The sequence below is a fragment of the Camellia sinensis genome, chromosome 5 (assembly GCF_055761805.1).
Source record: "Camellia sinensis isolate YWXY chromosome 5, ASM5576180v1, whole genome shotgun sequence".
NCBI lineage: Eukaryota > Viridiplantae > Streptophyta > Magnoliopsida > Ericales > Theaceae > Camellia > Camellia sinensis.
Window position 1 is genome coordinate 100741098 of NC_138965.1, and position 22870 is coordinate 100763967.

General features: G+C 37.1%; 2 protein-coding genes and 1 long non-coding RNA gene across 11 annotated transcripts; 1 reads left to right on the forward strand and 2 right to left on the reverse strand.

Annotated features, from left to right (window-relative positions):
• Positions 1-4066: 4066 nt before the first annotated feature.
• On the reverse strand, positions 4067-11333 carry LOC145790757 (flap endonuclease 1-like). 8 transcript variants are annotated; one of them, XM_082869395.1, is made up of 11 exons: positions 11141-11333; positions 10706-10764; positions 10504-10552; positions 10361-10414; positions 10203-10251; positions 9997-10044; positions 8613-8678; positions 8299-8349; positions 7918-8037; positions 7755-7839; positions 4067-4312 (listed from the first exon to the last, which is right to left on the reverse strand). In XM_082869395.1, the coding sequence occupies exons 3-11, from the start codon at positions 10548-10550 to the stop codon at positions 4209-4211; spliced, it is 624 nt and encodes a 207-aa protein (XP_082725521.1). In that variant the 5' UTR covers positions 10551-10552; positions 10706-10764; positions 11141-11333; the 3' UTR covers positions 4067-4208. The 8 variants fall into 8 exon arrangements, with proteins under 8 accessions (XP_082725521.1, XP_082725522.1, XP_082725524.1 ...); XM_082869396.1 differs by lacking the exon at positions 10706-10764; XM_082869398.1 differs by lacking the exon at positions 10361-10414.
• LOC145791561 (uncharacterized) lies at positions 10639-13206 on the reverse strand. Its single transcript, XM_082871925.1, has 2 exons — positions 12538-13206; positions 10639-10764 (listed from the first exon to the last, which is right to left on the reverse strand). Exons 1-2 carry the CDS (start codon positions 13204-13206, stop codon positions 10639-10641), a joined length of 795 nt encoding a protein of 264 aa, XP_082728051.1.
• Positions 13207-17928: 4722 nt separating this feature from the next.
• Positions 17929-22066, forward strand: LOC145790170 (uncharacterized). 2 transcript variants are annotated; one of them, XR_014328818.1, is made up of 6 exons: positions 17929-19626; positions 19718-19804; positions 20738-20810; positions 21061-21114; positions 21521-21595; positions 21942-22066. It is a non-coding gene; the product is annotated as an uncharacterized LOC145790170 (long non-coding RNA). The 2 variants fall into 2 exon arrangements; XR_014328817.1 differs by having other exon boundaries at positions 17932-19619.
• Positions 22067-22870: the final 804 nt, after the last annotated feature.

Sequence of the window (22870 nt, forward strand, 5' to 3'; positions counted from 1 at the left end):
CTAGGAGAACAAGTTATTTGGAGCCCAATCATACAATATAATCTATAACATTATAATATTAAAATATCTGCTAACATTCCCCCACCTATTTTAATATTATAGGTAGCAAATCTAAGATTATTAAGCAAAGAAGGATATTATGCATCATGGTAGATGTGCTCTGCATTGAACCTCCATTAGTGAAACAATAATATTTACTCTAGAGCCAATAGTATGCTCAACATTGAACTATGACTGCTTAAGGGAAATAAATAATTATTGCACACACATAATATTCCAGGTGTTCACATAAGCTTTAAGAGCCAGCACATTACGGCCTTGTGTGATCCCAGGATTCATGAGTGTATTTGAGAATTAGCCCAAATCTCATAGGTAGCGACCCCACTACCACACTCACATAGGTGAATTCTGTCAAGGGTGCTCCTGTAACTACGACACCCCACTCAATAAGAGCTACAAAAATCCATTAAGAGTTTTTTAATAACTCAACCTCTACAATGTTACAGGATAAATGCACTTACATCATAGGGATGGGTAAAAAGTAATTTAGTGCATTTCTCACAGCCATCATATGATCGTTTTTCTCATTGAACCTAGTTACATGATCTCTGGTCCCTAGGTTGAGTATCCTCATACATGGCTCCTGCTATACTCAATGGTCTTCAACCCCATCCCCCTCGATATATTCTAGACTCTATCTCTTGCTAAAGCCTTAGTTAATGGATCTGCAAGATTATCACCAGATTTAATATAATCCACATTTATGATGCCATTATTCATATAAGATCTCACAGTATTGTGTTTTCTTCTGATAGGTCTGGATTTACCATTATAATAACGGTTATTAACTCGACCAATTGCTGCGGTGCTATCACAATGAATCAATATAGGTGGAATTGATTTTTCCCAACAAGAGATTTCATTTAACAAATCTCTTAACCAATTTGCTTCTTCACTGGTTGTAGCAAAAGCAATAAGCTCAGCCTCCATTGTTGAATTAGCAATAATGGTTTGTTTTTTCGATTTCCAACTTATAGCACCACCTCCCAATGTAAATAAGTAACCAATGGTTGATAATGAATCACCTGACAAGGTATTTCAATCGGCATCACTGTAACCTTGAAGTACTGTAGGATACTTATTATAAAACAAGTCATATTTTATGGTACCAGATAAATATTTCATAATTCGCTCAATAGCTAGCCAGTGATCACTGCCAGGCTTGATAGTAAACCTGCTAAGTACTCCAATTGCATAGGCAATGTCAGGTCTAGTACAGTCAGTCGCATAACGCAAGCTACCAATCATACTAGCATATTCTTTTTGATTAATTACATCCTTATCATTTTCAATAGGAAATAAACGCACATGAGGATCAAAAGGAGTAAGAACATGCTTGCACTTGTAAAAATTATATTTTCTCAAAATTTTCTCAACATAATGCGACTGATCAAGAAATATATCATCACAAGTTTTGGTAATTTTCATTCCCAAAATATAATTAGCCTCACCAAGATCTTTCATATTAAAATGGCTACTAAGCATATTTTTAGTTTTCACGATGATATGCAAATTAGAGCCAAATATAAATAAATCATCCACATAGAGGGTAATAATGACATGTGAATTTTCTTCAAATTTGTACTAGATGCATTTATCACATTCATTCGTTTTACAGCCATTCTAAATCATACAGGAATCAAATTTCTCATGCCACTGTTTAGGGGCTTATTTTAAGCCATATAGGGATTTAACTAGCTTGCACACTTTGCTTTCTTGATCGGGTTCCACAAAACCCTCAGGTTGATCCATATAGATTTCTTCACCTAGGTCTTCATTTAAAAAAGTTGTTTTAACATCCATTTGATGAATTTTTAGATCATGAATTGTGGCCACTGCAATTAATAATCTAATGGATGTAACTCTAGTCACCGGAGAAAATGTATCAAAAAAGTCAAGATCTGCTTGTTGTGTAAAACCTTTTGCAACAAGTCTTGCTTTATATTTATCAATAGTTCTATCTGGTTTAAGTTTTTTTTCTCAAAACTCATTTAAAGCCAATAGTTTTACAACCTGGTGGTAAATCTACTAATACCCAAGTTTTATTGGATAATAATGATTCCATCTCATCATTTACAACATCGTTCCAAAAAACAGAGTTAGAAGATGCCAAAGCTTCTAGTAAAGCTAATGGAGTTTCCTCCACATTAAAAACATGATAATCAGGGCCAAAATCTTTTTTCTAATCTGACTCTTTTACTCTTTCTAGGTTCAAAAACTACAGTATCTTGGTTTTGTAAAAGAGGAGTAAAGAGGCTGATTTCAGATAAAATATTTTCTTGATAATTTTGACCCTCACCATTTTTAGATTTAAAAGGAAATTTTTCTTCATGAAAAATTGCATCACCTAATTCAAAAATTATTTTGTTTTCAATATCAAAAAATCTATAGGCTGTACTATTTGTTGCATATCCAAGAAAAGCACAAGTGGCAGCTTTCACACCTAATTTAGGTCTTTTAGGGTCCACAAGTCTAACAAAAGCTAGACAACCCCAAACTCTCAAATATCTCAAATTTGGATTATGGCCTTTCCACAATTCAAAAGGTGTAACTTTTGTTTTTTTATGTGGCACTCTATTCATAACATAACATGCAGTTAAAATTGCTTCTCCCCACAAATTTGAAGGAGCATCCGCTTCAATTAGCATAGCATTTGTTAAATCAGTTAAAATTCTATTTTTCCTTTCTGCTACACCATTAGATGCAGGTGAATTTGGTGGAGTAGTTTCATGGATTATTCCCAAAGACTGAGCAAATGAGTTGAATCCAAAAGATTCATATTTCGGGCTTCTATCACTTCTATATCTTTTAATCTTTTTACTGAATTGATTTTCAACTTCAAGAAGGAATTCTTTAAATTTTTCAAAAGCATCACTTTTATTTTTCAACAAGTATACATAAGTGTATTTTGAAAAATCATCAATAAAAGTAATAAAATATCTATTTCCATCACGTGTTAAAATTCCTTCAAATTCACATAAATCAATGTGAATTAATTCTAATAATTTAGTATTTCTCACCACACTTTTATGAGACCTTTTAGTTATTTTTGCTTGACTGCAAACTTCACATTTTTCAAACTTATTTGTTAGTCTGGGAAATAATCCTAAACTATTCATGACTCCCACATATCGGCTATTAATATGACACAGACGAGCATGCCAAAAATTCATAGAAGACAACATGTAAATAGAAGCATGTACTTTCTTATCACTATAACAAAAAAGGCCTTTGGTGACAGACTGATTTTGTCTCCAAAAATCAAAATTTCGTCACTAAAGTGATCTGTGACGAAAAAAATTTGTCACCACGTTCGTGGCCTATACGTCATCACAAAAAATACCTGGTGACGAAATACAGTTTCGTCGCCTATTTTTCATTTTTGGCGACGAAATGTTTCGTCTCCAAATGTTGAATTTTTCGTCCTCTAAAACATCAATTTCGTCACCAAAACTAAATAATATTTTATTTTAATTGTTTTTTGCGACGAAATATTTTGTCACCAAATATATTTTAGTGACGAAAGATTTCCTCACCAATGATATGGGTTAAGGTGACAAAAAAATTCGTCACTAAAATGAGCAAAAAAGAAAATTATTCAATGACAAAAAACATTTTGTCACCAAATATTTCAATTTACCGACGAAATATTCAGCAAATGTGACGAAATTATTTGTTTCAAACTATATCATTAGTAACAAAATTATTCGTCATGTTTTTTGAAAACTAATAGCGACATTTCTTATTTCGTTACTAATAAAAATTAAAATTTTTGAAAATGGGAGTATTATTTTCTTCCGAATTTTTTTCTTTTCAGTAACAATTCCCTGCACATTTCAATAACCTGTTCAATAAAATATCTATGACAAATCAATACAAAAATCTATTCATTTTCATAAACATCACAATCGAATTTTAGCACTATCCACAAAAATACAATATGAACTGCATGCGGATTATAAGCATGTCTCCTAATATCCACAAAAAATGTTTACTAATATCCACAAAAATATAATATCAACCGTATGCAGATTACCAAACACATCTCCTAATATCCAACAAAAAACATGTCTACTAATATCAACAAAAGTAAAATATCAAGGGCGGATTAACAAACATGTCCCGTAATACCGACAAAAATATAAAATTTACAACACAACCAAAATACATGTAAGGTAATATGAACAAAAACACAAAATGAGCCACCATCTGCCCTTCAAATTACCAAACATGTCCATATCAAATCTCGAATCTGCAAAAAAATGAAACACAAAAAAAATAAAAAATAATGCGAGTTAGACAATTACTATCTTATCCATAAAATATACAATTTAACATCTATTTTTTGAAGCTAAAGTGTGAAAAACTGCATTTTTGGACTTAGTTTTCAAACCGGGAGTCCCGTGTTAGTTCCGTCAGTTTTCACAACTCACATTGGTTCCTCCCGAGGTGTTTGAGGTGTTTCCCGGGCCGTCTCGTGGCTGTTGCACGATTTTGGCTCCCGAAAGCCTATTTTCAAACTTAACTGTGAAAAAGTGCATTTTTGGACTTAGTTTTCAAACCGGGAGTCCCGTGCTATTTTCGTAATTTTTCACAACTCACATTGGTCCTTCTCGAGGTGTTTGAGGTGTTTCCTGGGCCGTCTAGTGGCTATTGCACGATTTTGGCCTCTGATGGCCTATTTTTGAAGCTTAAGTGCGAAAAATTGCATTTTTGGTCTTAATTTTCAAACCGGGAGTCCCGTGCTAGTTCCGTAAGTTTCCACATCTCATATTGGTCTCTCCCGAGGTGTTTGAGGTGTTTCTTGCGCCGTCTCGTGACTGTTGTACAATTTTGGCCTCCGGTGGCCTATTTTGAAGCTTAAGTGTGAAAAACTGCAATTTTAGACTTAGTTTTCAAACCGAGAGTCCCGTGCCAATTCCGTAAGTTTTCACAACTCACATTGGTCCATCCTGAGGTGTTTGAGGTGGTCCCCGGGCCGTCTCGTGGCTGTTGCACGATTTTGGCCTCCGATGGCCTATTTTTAAAGTTTAAGTGTGAAAAAGTACATTTTTGGACTTAGTTTTCAAACCGGGAATCTCGTGCTACTTTCGTAAATTTCCATAACTCACATTGGTCTCTCTTGAGGTGTATGAAGTGTTACCCGGGCCGCCTCATGGCTGTTACACGATTTTGGCCTCTGATGGCCTATTTTTCAAGCTTAATTGTCGCTGAAAGTGCATTTTTGGACTTAGTTTTCGAACCGGGAGTCCCGTGCTAGTTCCATAAGTTTGCACAAATCAAATTTGTCCATCCCGAGGTGTTTGAGGTGTTTCCCGGGCCGTCTCGTGGCTATTGCACGATTTTGGCTTCCAATGGCCTATTTTTGAAGCTTAAGTGTGAAAAAGTGCATTTTTTAACTTAGTTTTCAAATTGGGAGTCCCGTGCTAGTTCCGTAAGTTTTCACAACTCACATTGGTCCCTCCCGAGGTTTTTGAAGTGTTTCCCAGGCCGTCTTGTGGCTATTGCACGATTTTGGCCTCTGATGGCCTATTTTTGAAGCTTAAGTGTGAAAAAATACATTTTTGGACTTAATTTTCATAGCGGGAGTCCCGTGCTAGTTCTGTAAGCTTCCACAACTCACATTGGTCCCTCCCGAGGTGTTTGAGGTGTTCCCCGGGCCGTCTCGTGACTGTTGCACGATTTTGGCCTCCGGTGGCCTATTTTGAAGCTTAAGTGTGAAAAAGTATATTTTTAGACTTAGTTTTCAAACCGGGAGTCCCGTGCTACTTCTGTAACTTTCCACAACTCACATCGGTCCATCCCAAGGCATTTGAGGTATTCCCCGGGCCATCTCGTGGTTGTTGCACGATTTTGGCCTCCGATGGCCTATATTTGAAGTTTAAGTGTGAAAAAGTGCATTTTTGGACTTAGTTTTCAAACCGGGAATCTCGTGCTACTTCTGTAAGTTTCCATAACTCACATATGTCCATCCCGAGGTGTTCGAGGTGTTTCCCGCACCGTCTCATGGCTACTGCACGATTTTAGCTTCCAATGGCCTATTTTTGAAGCTTAAGTGTGAAAAAGTGCATTTTTTAACTTAGTTTTCAAATCGGGAGTCCCGTGCTAGTTCTGTAAGTTTTCAAAACTCATATTGGTCCCTCCCGAGGTGTTTGAAGTGTTTCCCAGGCCGTCTTGTGGCTATTGCACGATTTTGGCGTCCGATGGCCTAATTTTGAAGCTTCAGTGTGAAAAAATGTATTTTTGGACTTAATTTTCAAACCAGGAGTCCCGTGCTAGTTCCGTAAGTTTCCACATCTCATATTCGTCCCTCCCGAGGTGTTTGAGGTGTTTCCTGGGCCGTCTCGTGACTGTTGCACAATTTTGGCCTCCGGTCGCCTATTTTGAAGCATAAGTGTGAAAAAGTACAATTTTGGACTTAGTTTTCAAACCGGGAGTCCCGTGCCAATTCCGTAAGTTTCCACAACTCACATTGGTCCATCTTGAGGCGTTTGAGGTGTTCCCCGGGCCATCTCATGGTTGTTGCACGATTTTGGCCTCCGATGGCCTATTTTTGAAGTTTAAGTGTGAAAAAGTGCATTTTTGGACTTAGTTTTCAAACTGGGAATCTCGTGCTACTTCTGTAAGTTTCCATAACTCACATTGGTCCCTCCCGAGGTGTTTGAAGTGTTACCCAGAATGCCTCGTGGTTGTTACACGATTTTGGCCTCCGATGGCCTATTTTTCAAGCTTAATTGTCGTTGAAAGTGCATTTTTGGACTTAGTTTTCGAACCGAGAGCCCCGTGCTAGTTCTGTAAGTTTCCAAAACTCACATTTGTCCATCCTGAGGTGTTTGAGGTGTTTCTCGGGCCGTCTCGTGGCTACTGCATGATTTTGGCTTCCAATGGCCTATTTTTGAAGCTTAAGTGTGAAAAAGTGCATTTTTTAACTTAGTTTTCAAAGCGGGAGTCTCGTGCTAGTTTCGTAAGTTTTCATAACTTACATTGGCCCCTCCTGAGGTGTTTGAAGTGTTTCCCAGGCCGTCTTGTGGCTGTTGCACGATTTTGGCCTCCAATTGCCTATTTTTGAAGCTTAAGTGTGAAAAAGTGCATTTTTGGACTTAGTTTTCAAACCGAGAGTCCCGTGCTAGTTCCGTAAGTTTTCACAACTCACATTGGTCCCTCCCGAGATGTTTGAGGTGTTTCCCGAGCCATCTCGCAGCTGTTGCACGATTTTGGCCCCCGAAGACCTATTTTCAAGCTTAAGTGTGAAAAAGTACATTTTTGGACTTAGTTTTCAAACCGGGAGTCCCGTGCTACTTCTGTAAGTTTTCACAACTCACATTGATCCCTCCCGAGGTGTTTGAGGTGTTTCTCAAGCCGTCTCATGGCTGTTTCACGATTTTGGCCGTCGAAGGCGTATTTTCAAGCTTAAGTGTGAAAAGTACATTTAGTTCCATGCTTTCCTAATATAACCCAACCCCATTACTAATAGCCCAAAATGTGGTAACGTAAGGAAGAATGCATTGATCACAAGTTGTATCCCAACATAAATTGACATTTAGTTCCTTTTTTCTTTTAGGAAAAGTTTAATTTAACTTTCAAAACTAATAAAACAAACATGCACCACATGATGCTTCTATCAATTACTAACTGAACAGACATAAAGCTGTAATATTCTTCACAATAATGATGTCAGTAAGAAATTATATTACCCCGAATGCTATCACAATAATCACACCCAGAAAGAATGAACAAGTCGATGAATTGATCCATGGTAAGATTTAGCTCCTCCAAAACCTGGAAAACAAGTTCAGTTGTGGAAATACTAATTCAAAATATTGAGCAGCCACAACTGAGTTCAATGTTCTTATGCACCTTTGAAACTTCAAATTCCATCACGGGGACTTTTTTTGAGCTTGGATCCATTAAATGGCGAAGAAATCTAGGTGCTCCAAATGTTAGAGAATCCATGTCTTCAGAGGCAACTGCATAAACCTGACACACACACACAGATGTTTACCATAAATTTCTCACATTTCATTTATCAAGGGAACATAAGTGCATCTTGTGCAAATGGAATGCTTCAATTCATTTCAATATAATTTGAAATCACAAATCTATCTCATCGTATGAGTTCATTATAAATGATGATGATGATGATAAGAAGTAAAAACAATTTAGTTGTACATTTAATTTCTATATGACATAATAAGACACCCCAAAATAACAATTTTTCATAAAAAGTGAGACCTTTACCTTTCCATATTTGCAAAGAGCAGCACACTGTGCTTCTGCTTCTGAAGGAGCCTACGAAAACCCAACAACAACATGCAAGTAAATTTAACTTTACTCAATTTCTTTCTTTATTTTTTTATTTAAATTTTTGTTTGTGTCTGTGTGTGTGTAGAAAAGGAAGTACCTAATCAGTGCAACCCAAAAATACCATTACAGTACTTAGCCAATAAATAAATAAATAAATAAATAAAATTACCATTACAGTAAAAGAGGAAACTATTTCAATACTTGCTGCACCAACTCATACCAGAAATAAATTATTTTCTGATTGTCACCTCAATTACAGGCACTTCCATGAGCCTTAGAAGCTTTTTACAGTCTTCATTGTGTTTCTTTGTCACCTGCAAAACCAAGGAGGACATGGCCCTCAACAGCATGTGCACATTAACATATCCTCTTACTTGCAGGAGATTCTCAAGAAAAGGAAAGGAAAAAGAAAAAATTATCCCCCAGAAAGAAAAGGTGAAAAAGAACAGCAACCAACCACCATATTGAAATAGAGGGACAATTGCCTTACTTGCAGGAGATTCTCAGGATAACATTGCATAATGATCCTATTGCTACATTTAGTGCTTTGCTGATGTTTAGAACTTGTTTATACACTATGGAGAGGTGAGAGTATATCTATAACTTGATTATTGAGTGTTAGCTACTCATTAAACACGGTTATACAAAAGCCCTTATGCACCCTGGAACATGGTTCCTGTGAAGGGAATAGAAATTATGATGTCTTGGTGATGCAGGACAGCTTTGAATACTCAAAATATAGCAGCCTCATGAACAGTTTATGATGGAAAGCATGACATTATGAATAAAAGCTTGTAGATTTATTGGTTTAAATGATACAAAGAAATTTGTAGGGTTCGGTTGTGGGTAAAGAAGAACCAAATCAGGCTTGAATTTCAAACTTTCAGATTGCTAGATTTTCTGAGTACTTGTAGTTTAAAGCAATGGCCAAACTTTTGGTTTTGTAGTTAAATTGATGGCCAGAAGGTAGGGAAAGAGGTTTGGGTTTATTAGGTCTCAATATGGGAGGATTTTGGGGTTGGATTTTGGGCTGTTCAACCAAAAAATCCTTGGAAATTACACATGGTATGGTTGCACAAGGCATCAAACAAAGCATCAAGAGCTTAAAATAAATTCTCATTATAGGCAGCCTTAATCCTAATTTTCGTAATTTGTCTGTCCTCAGTTCGGTATCAAAAACCAAAAATCCTATTATCTTCTAACCAATTGTTCGATGACAAAAGAGCTAAATTCTAGGTTTGAAGCTTTATCTCAAGACCATGAAGGAACAAAGAAGGATTTAACCCCTAATCATCAAATATGACCAGAACACTAGACCAAATAACTATCATACATACACCACCATGGTTGAAGGTTCCCACATAAATGAAGGGCATCTACATATATCCCTGACAAGTTTCTCAAAATAGAAAGGAGAAGCTCAAATTTTGCAGTTAACTATAAAAGTATCCACCAAACAAAAGACAAATGTGCTAATACTCTTCAATGTCTCAATCTTTAAAATGCTCTTGACAATAATGACAAGCTTATTGAGTAATATGATGTTGGGGGCCTTAATAATGAACAAACTGTAGAAGCTGATTAAAAAAAAACATTGCAAATGGTAGAAGGGAGGACTCTGCAAAAACCCACCTTTACTGTTTGTTTACTGAATTTCTCAATCTGTTCCTTATTGCCAATCTACAATGAAAATGGAAGAACATTACATGACATTTTTCATGTAAAAATAAAGCGAAAAGCAGGTTACAACAAAATGAAAATAGAAAGGGGAAAAGGGAAATAATAGAGAATATAGTCAATGCTACAATGGAATGTTTTACATGGAATATTCATTTTACCACTAAGGCCTTGTTCAAGTCCTCAGTAGCATCTGCTCTTTTTGAGTGTCTGTACGAAAGAGTACACCATTTGAAAATCATAGTAATCAAACATTTGTGGTCTTCTACACACGTCCAAAAAGAAGTAACCAAAAAAAAAAAAACCATCAGAAATATACTGTTTTGCAAGCTCTTGTTTTTTCAAATGGGGAGGCTTTTCATCAAAAACATATCTGAGACAGGGTTGAGGTAATTTAGCAAATGACAAACTTTACCAAAAGAGAATGAGCAAAATATAGGAAAGGTAAATGAATAAAATTACACTGGCTTCAATCCAGCTTCAAGAAGCCTAATTGTCCAAGCGAACATCCCTTGCAAATGACAACAACACAGAATCACAATAATGATAACTTAAATCATACATAAAAACCTTACAAATATGAAATAATCAAACTTTTTATCTATTAGAAGAATTTACAGGAACTCCAATAAGAAACTGATTTGGTTCAAAACTGAGGCTATACCTAGTTACTTCACCAGACTCATTGGTAAGCATTTCAGTCCCATTCCGACCCACAACAATCTACATCATAGACAAGCACCAATTGAACTAAACATACCAGTATGTGCACATAAATGAAAAAAAGGGATAAATTAAACCGGTAGTCACTATAACTTAATATATAAAAAATTAAAGCATCAATTGCCTATCTATTGATAATCCAGCAGGCACATCATTGTTTGTACCTAGGAGAAATCCAATTCAAAACGGGTTTCCATTAGGGTTTTTTTTTTTTCGGTTTCCAATTGGAACATCGAATTTGTATACAGAGCATTATACAGAGCATATTTTATATGTATATAGAGCATATTTCATATGTATACAGAGCATATACATCAGACAAATACATCAGAGGGAGCATCGAGAGAGAGAGAGAGAGAGAGAGAGAGAGACTAACAGCGATGGTGTTCTCCGATCGGCACAGCAGCAACGGTGAGAAAAGGAGGGGCTAACGATCGGCAGTAAGGGTAGGAGAAACCAACGGCGGCGGTGAGGGTTGTCGGCGGTGAGGGCTGTCGGAGATGGGTTGATGCAATGGTAGCAGCGGCGGTGAGGGAAATAGGTTTGAACCGAGTTTAACGTGTGTGTGTGTGTGTGTGTTGTGTGTGTGTGTGTGTGTGTGTGTGTGTGAAATAGGTTTGAACCGAGAAATTATTGTGTGTGTTTGAGGTGCCAAAACATTTTTATTTTCCCCTAAAATATTTAGTGACTAAATTATTTATTGGTTACAAAATTATTTCTTCACCAAAGATAAAAATATTGGCCATAAAAATCATTTTGTCACTAAATGATATTAAAATATTAAAAATTATTAGTGACAAAAATATATTCGTCATTAATAATTTTATAATTGGTGACCAATTTTTTCATCACCAAAAGTCTCAAAATTTTGGCACCCTCCGAAAATATTAGCGGGAAAATATTTGGTGACAAAAAAAATATAAATAATGACGAAAAATAATTTCGTCACCTGATTTTTTTATTATGATTTAGATTGGTGACGAAAATTTGTTTTTGTCTAAAAAAATGGTACATTTGGAGACGAAATATGATTTTCGTCATTAAAAGATACGTATTTCGTGACAAAAAAAAAATTCGTCATTAGTTTTCATCTCTAAAGACTATTTTTGTTGTATTCTCAACATTCAATTTAAACATTCCATCACAGGCATACCTTTTCCCCACAAATATGCCTTTTTTAGTGATTACATATTGGTCAGATTCAATAGTCTGTTTGAAACCAGCTTTGTTGAGCAAATAACTCGACATCAAATTTTTCCTCATAGACGGTGTGTACAACACATCTTTTAAAACAAGCACACGTCCAGAGGTAAATTTTAGCTCAACATCCCCACACCCGAGCACCTTGGTTAAACTAGAGTCACCAAGCATAACAGTCCTCTCCTCATTAAAAAGAGTGAAATCTTTGAACCAATCTTTATCATAGCAGACATGCCTATTGGCACCAGAGTCTGCCCACCACCCTTCCACAGATTAAACCATAAAAATATCTGTAATCATAGCCAGAAATGGTTCCTCGGTAACATTAGCCTGTGATCAAGACTGTTGTTTCCGAAATTTGCAAGTTCGAGCAATATGCCCACTTTTGCCACGCATAAGACATGTCACATTTGTCAGATCTTGTGAAGGGGGTTCTCGATTCCATTTCTTTTGCCTTGGGTAATTTTTATTTTGTGGCCTTCCAGTATTTTTCCAGATTTTCTTAACTGGCTTCAAGTGACTATTTTTATGAAATCGACATTTAGGTAAAGTATTTCGAGAAGTTAAATTTACCTTTGCAGTGGAATGTTCTTGTGCCATAAGCGCATTTTGTCCTCGTGCTTCCTCCTCCACCCAAATCCATGTGATTAGAGTCTCCAAGGACGTCTCTTTTTGCTTGTGACGTATTGACTTCTGGAACTCCCTCCAACATGATGGTAGTTTGTCAACAATACCTGTTACAACAAGATTGTCTCCAATTTTGATGCCTTCGGATCTAACTTCAACCACTAGCATCTGAAAATCTTGAACTTGCTCCATTACTGATTTTTCATCTATCATTTGATAGCGGAAAAAATGGCTTGCAGCATATTTTTTAGCGCCTGCCTCTTCAGTGTCATATTTATTCTGCATGGCTTTCAAAATTTTCTTAGCAGTGGTGTAAGTAGTATCATAATAATCATAAAATTGATCTGAAAGACAATTTAAAAGATAATATCGACATTTATACTCATCTGTGTTGTATTTCTGGATTTCTTCAAGATGAGCAGCATACTCCTCGTTGGTCATCTCTTCAGTTGGGACTTTGTTCGTATTTTTCTCAGTCAGGATATAGGCCACCTTGAGGAGACTGAGGTACAAAAACACCTTGCTTTTCCATCTCTTGAAATGGGCTCCCTTGAATCGGAAGGGCTTGTTGAGATCACCGGTGTTCTTGTTGAGCTTTTCCAATACTGGCTCCATGATTTTACTGGTTGAATCCCCTTAAAATTGTTGGTGATGATTACAAATAAAACACCAGAAAATACAAATAATAAAAATTACAATAACTATTGTAAGGGCTGAGACGCGGGAAATTCGCTCTCCTTAAAGAGATTCAAGCTGTAGACGTCCCCGAACGCCCCGGGGAGGAACGAGTCCCCCCGTTTCGTTCGATATTGGGCTCACTACAGCTCAGGACTCTCAAATTGTCACGGTTCTTAATCTGAACCAAAGAGTCCAAATCTGGCAAATCATTTTGAGAAAACAGATTTTTAGAAAAGAAGTGTCAAACATGGACTGCTTTGCCAGATACAAAGTCGCCACCTAAATATTTTATTTTGAGAAATTTAGGAAACCCTGACTCGTTGCCTAAGGCCACGTGTCCGTCATCACCAAAGTTGCCTCGGCTCGGGAACTTGGGTACGATTGGGGAAGGTCACTTCGTGAGCACCCCCACTCGCCTGATCAAAGATCGCCCTCTACTAATCATGATATCTACTTTTGAAAACATTATGCGTTCTTATTCCGGTTATTAGCCTAGATTTACTATGTGATGCGCACAACATACAAGTATAGACTGGATCGCCTGAATTGGAACAAAACATTTCATGTTTGTTTATTTTGAAAATGGTTTGATGGTGCTACCTGCAAGTAGGCTAAGACGTGGATTTGCCACCCTCAGGTGGGCTTAGAAAACATGATTTTGCCACTATCTAATGGGCTTAAAACTCACAATTAATGAATTGTTCCAATTCAAATAACCCAACCTTCACCCACAGGCATTCAGGCAGTTTATATCACATAAGCACATAGCCTCATGGTAAGCATGCTATCATGGCATTCACTCACACGCATGCAAGGATGCTAAAGCATAAAACTTACCGAGTACTCCAAGCCAAAACAGAGGCAGATTAGAAATCCATGCATGATCCTAACTATACAGAAGTGCCTAATGCAACACATGCAAAAATGCAACTATAGCAGGCTTGGCTATTCTAAACATGGCATATGAAATGCTACAGCTAACATGTATTCAACTTGGAATTGAAAATACAATGCAGTTAGTATGATGCGCCGAGCCCGGTGCATGCAAAACAGATGAATGAATGCAAACATGCTATCATACTGTATGCTAATTGAAACATGCCCTAATCTAACCATCATAAGCGAGTAAATAAAAGAGAGAAAGACGTGGGGTTGGAAGACATACATCACACACACGCACACTTATTACAACATTGCCCTCGCGCAGAGGGTCCGAAAGAATAATACAATCCCAAATGAATAAATAATACAGTCCCTAATAAATACAAAATCCTAATTAATTTACAAATTAAACTAAGAAAGCTGTAAATTGGCATGCAAGCTAGGGACTGCCTCGACTCCGCTTCGGATGATGAATGATGCATGTCCGGGTTGCCTTGTGCGGAGAATCCCTTGCGATGCCCCGGTTTGCCTCTGTTTGTAATTGTTCTCGGGATGCGTGCCAAGCCTCGGAAGGCTGCTGATTCTTGATTTGCTGTAACAGAGAGCAAGAAAGGGGCATGGCAAAGTATTTTCACATATGTATGCATGACTACCCTTCAGGGAGTGTAGTTCTCGATCCTCATGCCACCAATCACGCATCTCGATACATGATGGCCGATGAGTCGAATTGTGCAACTCAATATAGAATGAATGCACATATGGACACAACAAGACCTAAACTCCATCATGGATAATCCAGAGTGTCGGTCACTGGGAATTGAGATACGTTCCGTCACTCGGAGTACGAAACGTACCTCGTTTCCCGTGCTCGGGCTAACTCCTATCCCAAGCACGATGCAATATGCATGATATGTATGGAATGCAACTAAGATACAACCTAACATACACAATGCTATGAAACGGCATACACGATGCATGAGGTAACATGGCATACGCAATGCACTAACATACAACCTAGCATACGCAATGCTACGAAATGAAATGGCATACACAATGCACGAGGTAACGTGGCATACGCAATGCGTTAACATACAACCTAGCATACGCAATGCTACGAAATGAAATGGCATACACAATGCATAATGGACTTACACCAACACAAGTGGACCTCAGCCACACTCACATAGGAGGCCATTAGATGAAAATGAGACACTCGAAATGCGTGCACATATGCACGCAAACTGAGGACCGATCCTAAGGCACCAAATGCCACTCTAACAAGACATGGCAAGGCATGGAATATGGCATACTAGCATGCAAATTTTAGTAGCAAAATAAGATGCAAAACAGCCCCGAAACATGGGAATATGGCACCCGATGCATGAAATGAGGCCCGAAACGCGAAACTAGGCATGCTCAATGACCTATAGCTATACAAAACATGCATTATTTGAACATGAAGTGTGAAGAAAGAATCAAGACAGCTCAAAAACAAGCATATTTACAGTTTTAAGCAAAGCCAAAAAGTGAACAAAAATAGGGCTAAGTTAACATGAAAAAATGGCCCCAAAAGAGAGATAATGAAGCAAGTAGCAGTTTCTGACCCCAAATGGCTAAGATCCCTTCAACAAAGTTGAAGAAGGGCTCAAAATGAAGCACCTTACAGTTTACAACAAGCCACGGATCTAAACAAAAACAGGCCTAAAACATTGTGCAAGAAATGGACCAAAAGGGAGACAAAGAAGCAAGTGATGGTTTATGGCCTCAAACATAGGAGGGCCCTTCAAAAAAGTTGAAGAAAGGCCCAAAACATGGTGTTTTAAAGTTATTTACCAAACCCAAAACAATGCACATGCAAGCTTAAAATACTATGCAAAATAAGGCCTAAAAAGAGGTTTAAACACAAAGAGCAAAAAGGGAGCCTCAAACAGCAAAATACCCTTAATAAAACATGAATAGGGGGTCAAAATAAGGCTATTTACAGTTCGGACTAGAGCCCAAAAATATAAGAACAAGGGTCTAAAAAAACATGCAAAAATATGGCCAAAAGAGAGATAAAGAGGCAAGTGACAGATGGAAGTCTCAAACAGTGAAGAGCCCTTCAATGATGTTGAATAAGGACTCAAAATAGGCCACTCTAAAATTTACAACCAAGCTCAAAACAGTTTATAAATAGGCCTAAAATACTATGCAAGAAAAAGGCATACAAGAGAGGTAAAGAAGAAAGTGTAAAAAGGAAGCCTCAAACAGGGAGAGGCCCTTAAACAAACATGAAAAAGACCTCAAAAAAATGCTATTTTCAGTTAGGGTCGGAGCCCAAAAATGTAAGCAAGTATGGCTTAGATATAGAACAAAATAGAGCAAGAAAGAGGGAGGAGAGGGCTTACCCTTGAAGACCAAGTCTTTGACAACTCTTGGCTTGAGTTTGGTGGCTCCTTAGCTCTGGAAGACAGCTCCAAGTGGCTAGGATGGATGGTGGTGGTCTGGTGCTAGGTAGTGGTGTAGAAATGGTGTAGGGTTTGAGGGATTTTGAGGGTTGGAGTGTAGAGAGAGAGAGAGATACAATACAAGGGCCTAAGGCAAATTTTTGTAACCCTCAGATGGGAGCTGGAGCTGCTGTTATATAAGAAAAAGAGGGGGAAAAATGGGGGAAATGGATTCAAGTTTCCCCCCAAAAGTGCAGCCCCCCGGATACAAAATCTGGGGGGAAACAGAATACATTTATGTAAAGTACCTGGAGAGAGGATCATGGCCAGCTGCTTTTCTAGGGTTTAGGTGGCTGGCCAGCCTTCCCCATGGCCGGCCGGCCAAGGGCCAAAAGGGTCAATCATGATTGATGGCCGGCCATGCCAAAAAGAAGGCCTTCCATGTGTGCACAACACAACCATGTGGTCAAAAACTAGAGAAAGTAAATCAGGAGAGAGAAAAGCCCACTTTTAGGAGGGGTTCAAAAGGGTCACACACAATTACTGGCCAGCCATGTGATATTGGTGGCCTTCCAGGTGTGTACAACACAAATATGTGGTTTGGCACAAGAAAAAGTGGCCTTAGGGTGGTCAACATTGGCTTTTAAGTGAGAAAAACGGGCGACGGAGGACGATGGAGGAATAAAACTGGTTGTCAGAACAATTGCTGGCCTCCCACCCTTCTACGACCTTCTTAGCAATGAAATAGAGGTCCCTGCCAAAAATGAACTCAAACCGATGCAAAATGAAGGTTCGGGGGCCGAAACACGCAGCCCGAGGCCCCAAAAACTGACTGTTAGGCACCGGAAGTGGCGTTCGGCCACGAAGTTGGTCTCTCACTACAAGAATTTACATATTTTGCGACCACTTTTGCCGACCAAAAAAAATTTGGTCGCAAAAAAAAGACATTTGACGACCAAATATTAATTAGTCGCGAATGATCATTATTTTTGGCGACCAAATATTATTGGTCGCAGAAGGTTATATTTTGCCGACCAAAAAATGAGTTGGTCGCAGAAAGTGGTATACTTTTGCCGACCAACTACAAATTTAGTCGCAAAAGGTCACATATTTTTTGGCGACCAAAAATTTGGTCGCTAAAAACTTATTTTCAGCAACCAAAAAAAATTAGTCGCCAAATTAGTACTTTTAGCGACTAATATTTTAGTCGCCGTTGATTAAGATTTTGCGACTAAAAAAATTTGTCGGCGAAGGTACCTTTTTTGTGACTAATATTGTCTTTTGGTCGCCTAAAATTTGGGAGGGAAATTTGAAACGTGGAAGACATAAACACCGAACAAATAAAAAAAAATTCGGAAGCTCTCCTTCTCCCTCTCTCTCACCGTTGCCCACAATGTATTCTCTGTTTCTCTCTTTGCTCTCTGTCTATTTCTGTTTCTCTTTGACATTCACATAAACACAAACCCTAGGCCACCATTCAAAATCACTACCACCAAAAATGTCTCACACCATGGTCGTGTCGCTCTGTTTCCCCACTGTAAGGTCGGCGCCGAACTGGCCAAAGCAGAGAGCAAACTCGAAGAAGGCGCTAACACGAAACGAAACAGGAGCAGTGGCGGAGCAGCAATGGGTTTGGCGGAGAGAGGAAGGATGTTCGGTGGTAGTGTGTGGAGCCGCCTACACTCTACCATTGCTAATCCTCTCAATCTCAGATAAACACGCTCTCTCTCTCTCTCTCTCTCTCTCTCTCTCTCTCGTTTCCCCAATTTCAAACCCTAACTATAATTTTCAACTTCTCAGATCTTTGCCCCTTCATTGTCCAACCTCACCATCTCGTTTTTCAAAAAACATTTCAATTTTTAAGTGGTATTGGTGGCATGGTGTTCTTATTCTCTCTCTCTCTCTCTATATATATATATATATATATAGTGTTTGTGCTTGTGTGTTTGGTCTATCCTTACCAGGTACATATATAGTATGTGCTTGTGTGTTTGGCCTCTCCTTACCAGGTATTGATGAACTCTACATCTATATATATATACACACACGCAATAGAGTGTTTGTATGTATCAATGATAGTAGTCATATGGTCTCTCCTTAGTGTTTGGCATGCCTATAAGGTGTTTGTTTTTTGGTCTATGTTAAAATGTTTGGAGGAAAGAAAGAAAGAAAATTCGCATTGATTATCTAATTTACGATCTCTGTCTCTTTTTTTTTTTTTCTTAAGTTTGATTCTAGTATTTATATGAATGTGGTATATGATTTGATTCTTTTCTGAGGAAAATTTCTTGGATTTTGCTGTTGATTTTATGGATTTTAATTAATTATTTGTTTATTTTTAAATTTTTGTCTCACTTGGAATACTGTGTTTTGTTCCGTCTTCTATGTGAACATCACAGTCAGTTGTCCATTGCCCTTGATGTTTTGTGAGTATATATAAACATTAATTTATATATAGGAGATGTATCTGTTTCCACCTAGTGTAAAATTTTTATTTACACCCCTCTGTAACTTGTGTGTAAACTTTCACAAATCCTACCTTTGTATTTCATGCTTATCTTATACCTTTCAATCTTGCCAAATTTCAGTTAAATTGAAGGTCAAGAGTTTTCTAATCCGTATCGCTTTCATATATATAGTCATATTATACACAAAATGCAAGTGTATGGATAGCCTAATTTTTTTTTTTTTTTTTATTGCTGATTGATCTAATACTTGGCACGCATGAATGGAAAAAGTTGAGCATGAAATCCATCGGCAGGATTTGTGAAAGGTGGCTTGCATAAAATGTTATAGATGTGTGTAAGAATAAAAATGTCTTACAGCAGGTGTAAATGGATCCCTACCCATATCTATCTATCTTTCTTTGAATGCAGAAGTACTTAAATGATGTGAAGTTTCAGTGGTCAGTACTCCAGAACCACCAGTAATTCTATGGTTTGACACGTGACCAATCTTTTCATTGGGAGTTCACTGCCTTCATCAAATTCAATTGGAAGATGGTTTGGGGAATCTGTTAGAGCAGCTATAATTCATACCAGTGTAAAGGGTTTATCGATTATACCTTTTCTAAGCTTAAGTAGTATTTCATGCAGTCTCTGTGACTCATACACTCACATTTGTGACTGTTGATTTGCCAGTCTTTTCTAACAAATGCTCGGGGATATCCGTGTCTGTCAAAGTGTCACCAAAAGCTGTTGTCTGTGTTTTTTAACCATTCAATACAGGTAGCGTTGTCATTTTCTGTATATCAAATTTTAGTGCTGAAGAGACACTTGGATCTCAAAATTATGTTTTTAATGATTACTGTGTTATACTTTGTTGTAGAATGTTGCTGTTATTAAGATTTCAAATATTATTTTTGGGAAATCAGTGGGATAACTGACAACTGTCATATAAATATCTATATTCTATTCTTTATTCTGTGGCAATGTTTCTTGCTGCACAAAGTCTATTTTCTTTTCTTTTCCTTCTTTTTTGTTCCGGGGGGGGGGGGGGGAAGGAGTAGGCATTCAGAATCTGTCATTTCAGTTATATAATGTTAAGGTGCTTAATTGAAACAAAATTGGTAGTTGGCCATTCAATGTAATGCAGATTTTGTGATGATTGATTTTTCTTTTGTAGCTGGAATGTTCCAATAGTTTTTTGATTCATTTCCAATTTTATACGATGGCGCAAATGTTAAAATTTCTTTCGTTCCTTTCTTTTGCATCTTTTCCATTGTACCATTTAAAATTTGTCAAGTACCTCTGTCGTACACTTGTCACTAAGGTATGGGATATGTTTCTGACATGTCTAGTTGGACATGCCCAACAAATATGTTTAAGTTGTAGAGCTTACTACAAAACTATGCATAAAACTCCCATCATATGCGTAAAAAAAGCCATGTTTTGGTAACATATTTTACCTTTAAATAATTAATAAATAAAATAATTATGAAATTGGGATTGCGAATTAGATAAATTTGACACGTATACATACTGGCACCTAATGCCCATACTTGAGTCCTTATAACATAGATTCACAATAATTTAAGACATAGTAGGTGATTAATTTAGGCCTATTGCAGAAACAAAAGTTGTTCTTTCTTATGATTTTCTACATGACATTGTCATTTCGCAATATATGCTGATCTTTCTCTTTTGCAATGTCTTCCTCAGGCAGTAGTTTCTGGGAAACCAGAGCACAGCCTTCCCACAGGAAGTTCAGAGTTGGCTGTAAATCACATTGACAGTAAGTTGGTGATGGTGGCTGGGGTGGTAATTGGTACTGAAGGCTGGTGGTTAATATTCTTTAAGCCGTATTAAACTTGGCATAAATTATTCAAATATTTGAATGGAAGAGTTCAGCACTTATTCAAATATATGTGTCGGAATAAAGTATAGCTGAGTTCATTCTCGTTGTCTTAATATCTTATCAGCAATTATGGCATGTGTTGCAGTTTGACAGTGAAGGTCATGACACTTCTGTTCTCGTGTTGTAGGTACTGATGGTTGTGGGAGCTGGACGTGGACCTCTTGTTAGAGCATCGTTGCAGGTCTACTCTTATGTCTATGTTGCAAGGAGATGAACATGGATGCAAGCACAAAATTTGGATTTGACATATTACATAAATGCTAAATGCTAAAATGTCGACTTCCTTGAAATGGAAAATCAAGAGAGATGTCGATATTTACGTGTTCGACCTGTGTTAGAAAAGCTTTTGGTTATATATACACACTCATAGATGTATATAAAAGAAACTATTTTAAACATCTAGGATGTCATAATTAGTGTACATACATCAATGCTCAATTCCTTGGGAGTCGTGCTTGCACTACTTTGCTTTATAGTTTTTTCATATTAGTTGTGGCTTATGTTTCTAAAAGGGGCTGCTTGATTTTATTGCAACTTTGATCTTTTTTGTTAAAAACCTTATTTTGCTTTTCTTATCTTCATAATAGGTAGCTGAAGAAACTGGACGGAAGTTGAGAGTTTATGCAGTGGAGAAAAATCCAAATGCAATTGTCACACTTCATGTAAGTTGTCAAATCCAATCATTTGAATCTGATTATTATTGTGCCTTGTTATAATGTAATTTGATGGTGTGGTTCTTGTTATGCATGCAAATATTGTACCCACTGAAATTTTTGTAAAACTAGACTTTTTTAGGCTTTTACACTGGTCTAGGGTTTGTAAGTTAGTTCATGTCTTGATTATGTTGAACATTGGTCTGCAATAGTCACTTTGGAATTAGGAGGAGCAGGATTCTGTATTATTTGTGTTGCACTTGTTTTTCAGAAGGATTACCAATCTAAATCATATAGATTCACTTATGCTGACCTTTTTTTTTCCCCTTCCTCTGAATTTTCTTGTACTGAACAGGGTATGAATGACAGAGTTGTCCCACCCTCAATGACAGATTTTGTGCAGCGGCTTCTACCAAGGGGCGATGGTGCATAAGCTCCTTTATAACAGGGTATGCATAAGTTGTTTATGTTCTGCTTTGAAGTTGTTCTGTTTGGCCTACTGTTCGAAGCTGTTTTTGCTGTGTTATTGTTCTATTTTTCATCTTTTGGTTGCTCTTGATTGACTTCTCACCAATCTTTGTGCACTTTCCGATTTGTTGATGTAATTTTGCATGTTTTTTGCTTTATCATCAATAAATCTTTATCTTTGCTGTTCAAAAAAAAAAGGAAAATGGACTTCAATCTAGGAAACTAATTCTTTGTGGTGTGAGATGGCTACACTCATATTAATAACATTAGAGGATTGATACAATCTCAATATACTTTTAGATGTAGAAATGGTTCAATTGCTAAGTGTCCTGTTGGAAAACATAGTAAAAATCTTCATATACATCTTTATAGTGGTATACATTTTGGTTATACAAATAATTATTGGAAAATGCTAACGACTGCCCATAGGGTTGTCATTAATGTTGGTAGATGCGTAAAAAGTGTATTGAAATTGGTAAAAGTGTATAGAAATATGTAAAAGTGTTTAGAAATGTGTAAAAATTATCTTGAAAATCAAACTTTTGTCTTTTTGCTTCACTAACAGTCTATCAACACAGATTATTCTCTTAGAAATTGAATTATTAATCGTCCACCAAAATACCAAATTTAAAACTTATTAATTATTGAAGTTTATGAACTTATTAGGTAATTATTAAAGGGTTGACCGTGCTTATTAGGTATATAATTTGTCTTCATGCTGGACTCAAATACCAAATTTTTGTATTCAAATTATAATTATTGGGACTAGAATAGAATCAGTGGAAAATATATATAAATAAATAAACTATATGGATG

What these genes read in the sequence shown, in the direction of transcription:
- LOC145790757 (XM_082869396.1), bottom strand. Translation starts at nt 10,550, where the DNA reads ATGTTCGCTTGGACAATTAGGCTTCTTGAAGCTGGATTGAAGCCAGT. An exon ending in AAACAAGAGCTTGCAAAACA is followed by an intron (nt 10,252 to 10,360) that starts GTATATTTCTGA and finishes TCTTTCGTACAG; the next exon opens with ACACTCAAAAAGAGCAGATG. An exon ending in TGGAAGTGCCTGTAATTGAG is followed by an intron (nt 8,350 to 8,612) that starts GTGACAATCAGA and finishes GGGTTTTCGTAG; the next exon opens with GCTCCTTCAGAAGCAGAAGC.
- LOC145791561 (XM_082871925.1), bottom strand. Translation starts at nt 13,206, where the DNA reads ATGGAGCCAGTATTGGAAAAGCTCAACAAGAACACCGGTGATCTCAAC. An exon ending in AAGAACATTCCACTGCAAAG is followed by an intron (nt 10,765 to 12,537) that starts GTAAATTTAACT and finishes TCTATGATGTAG; the next exon opens with ATTGTTGTGGGTCGGAATGG.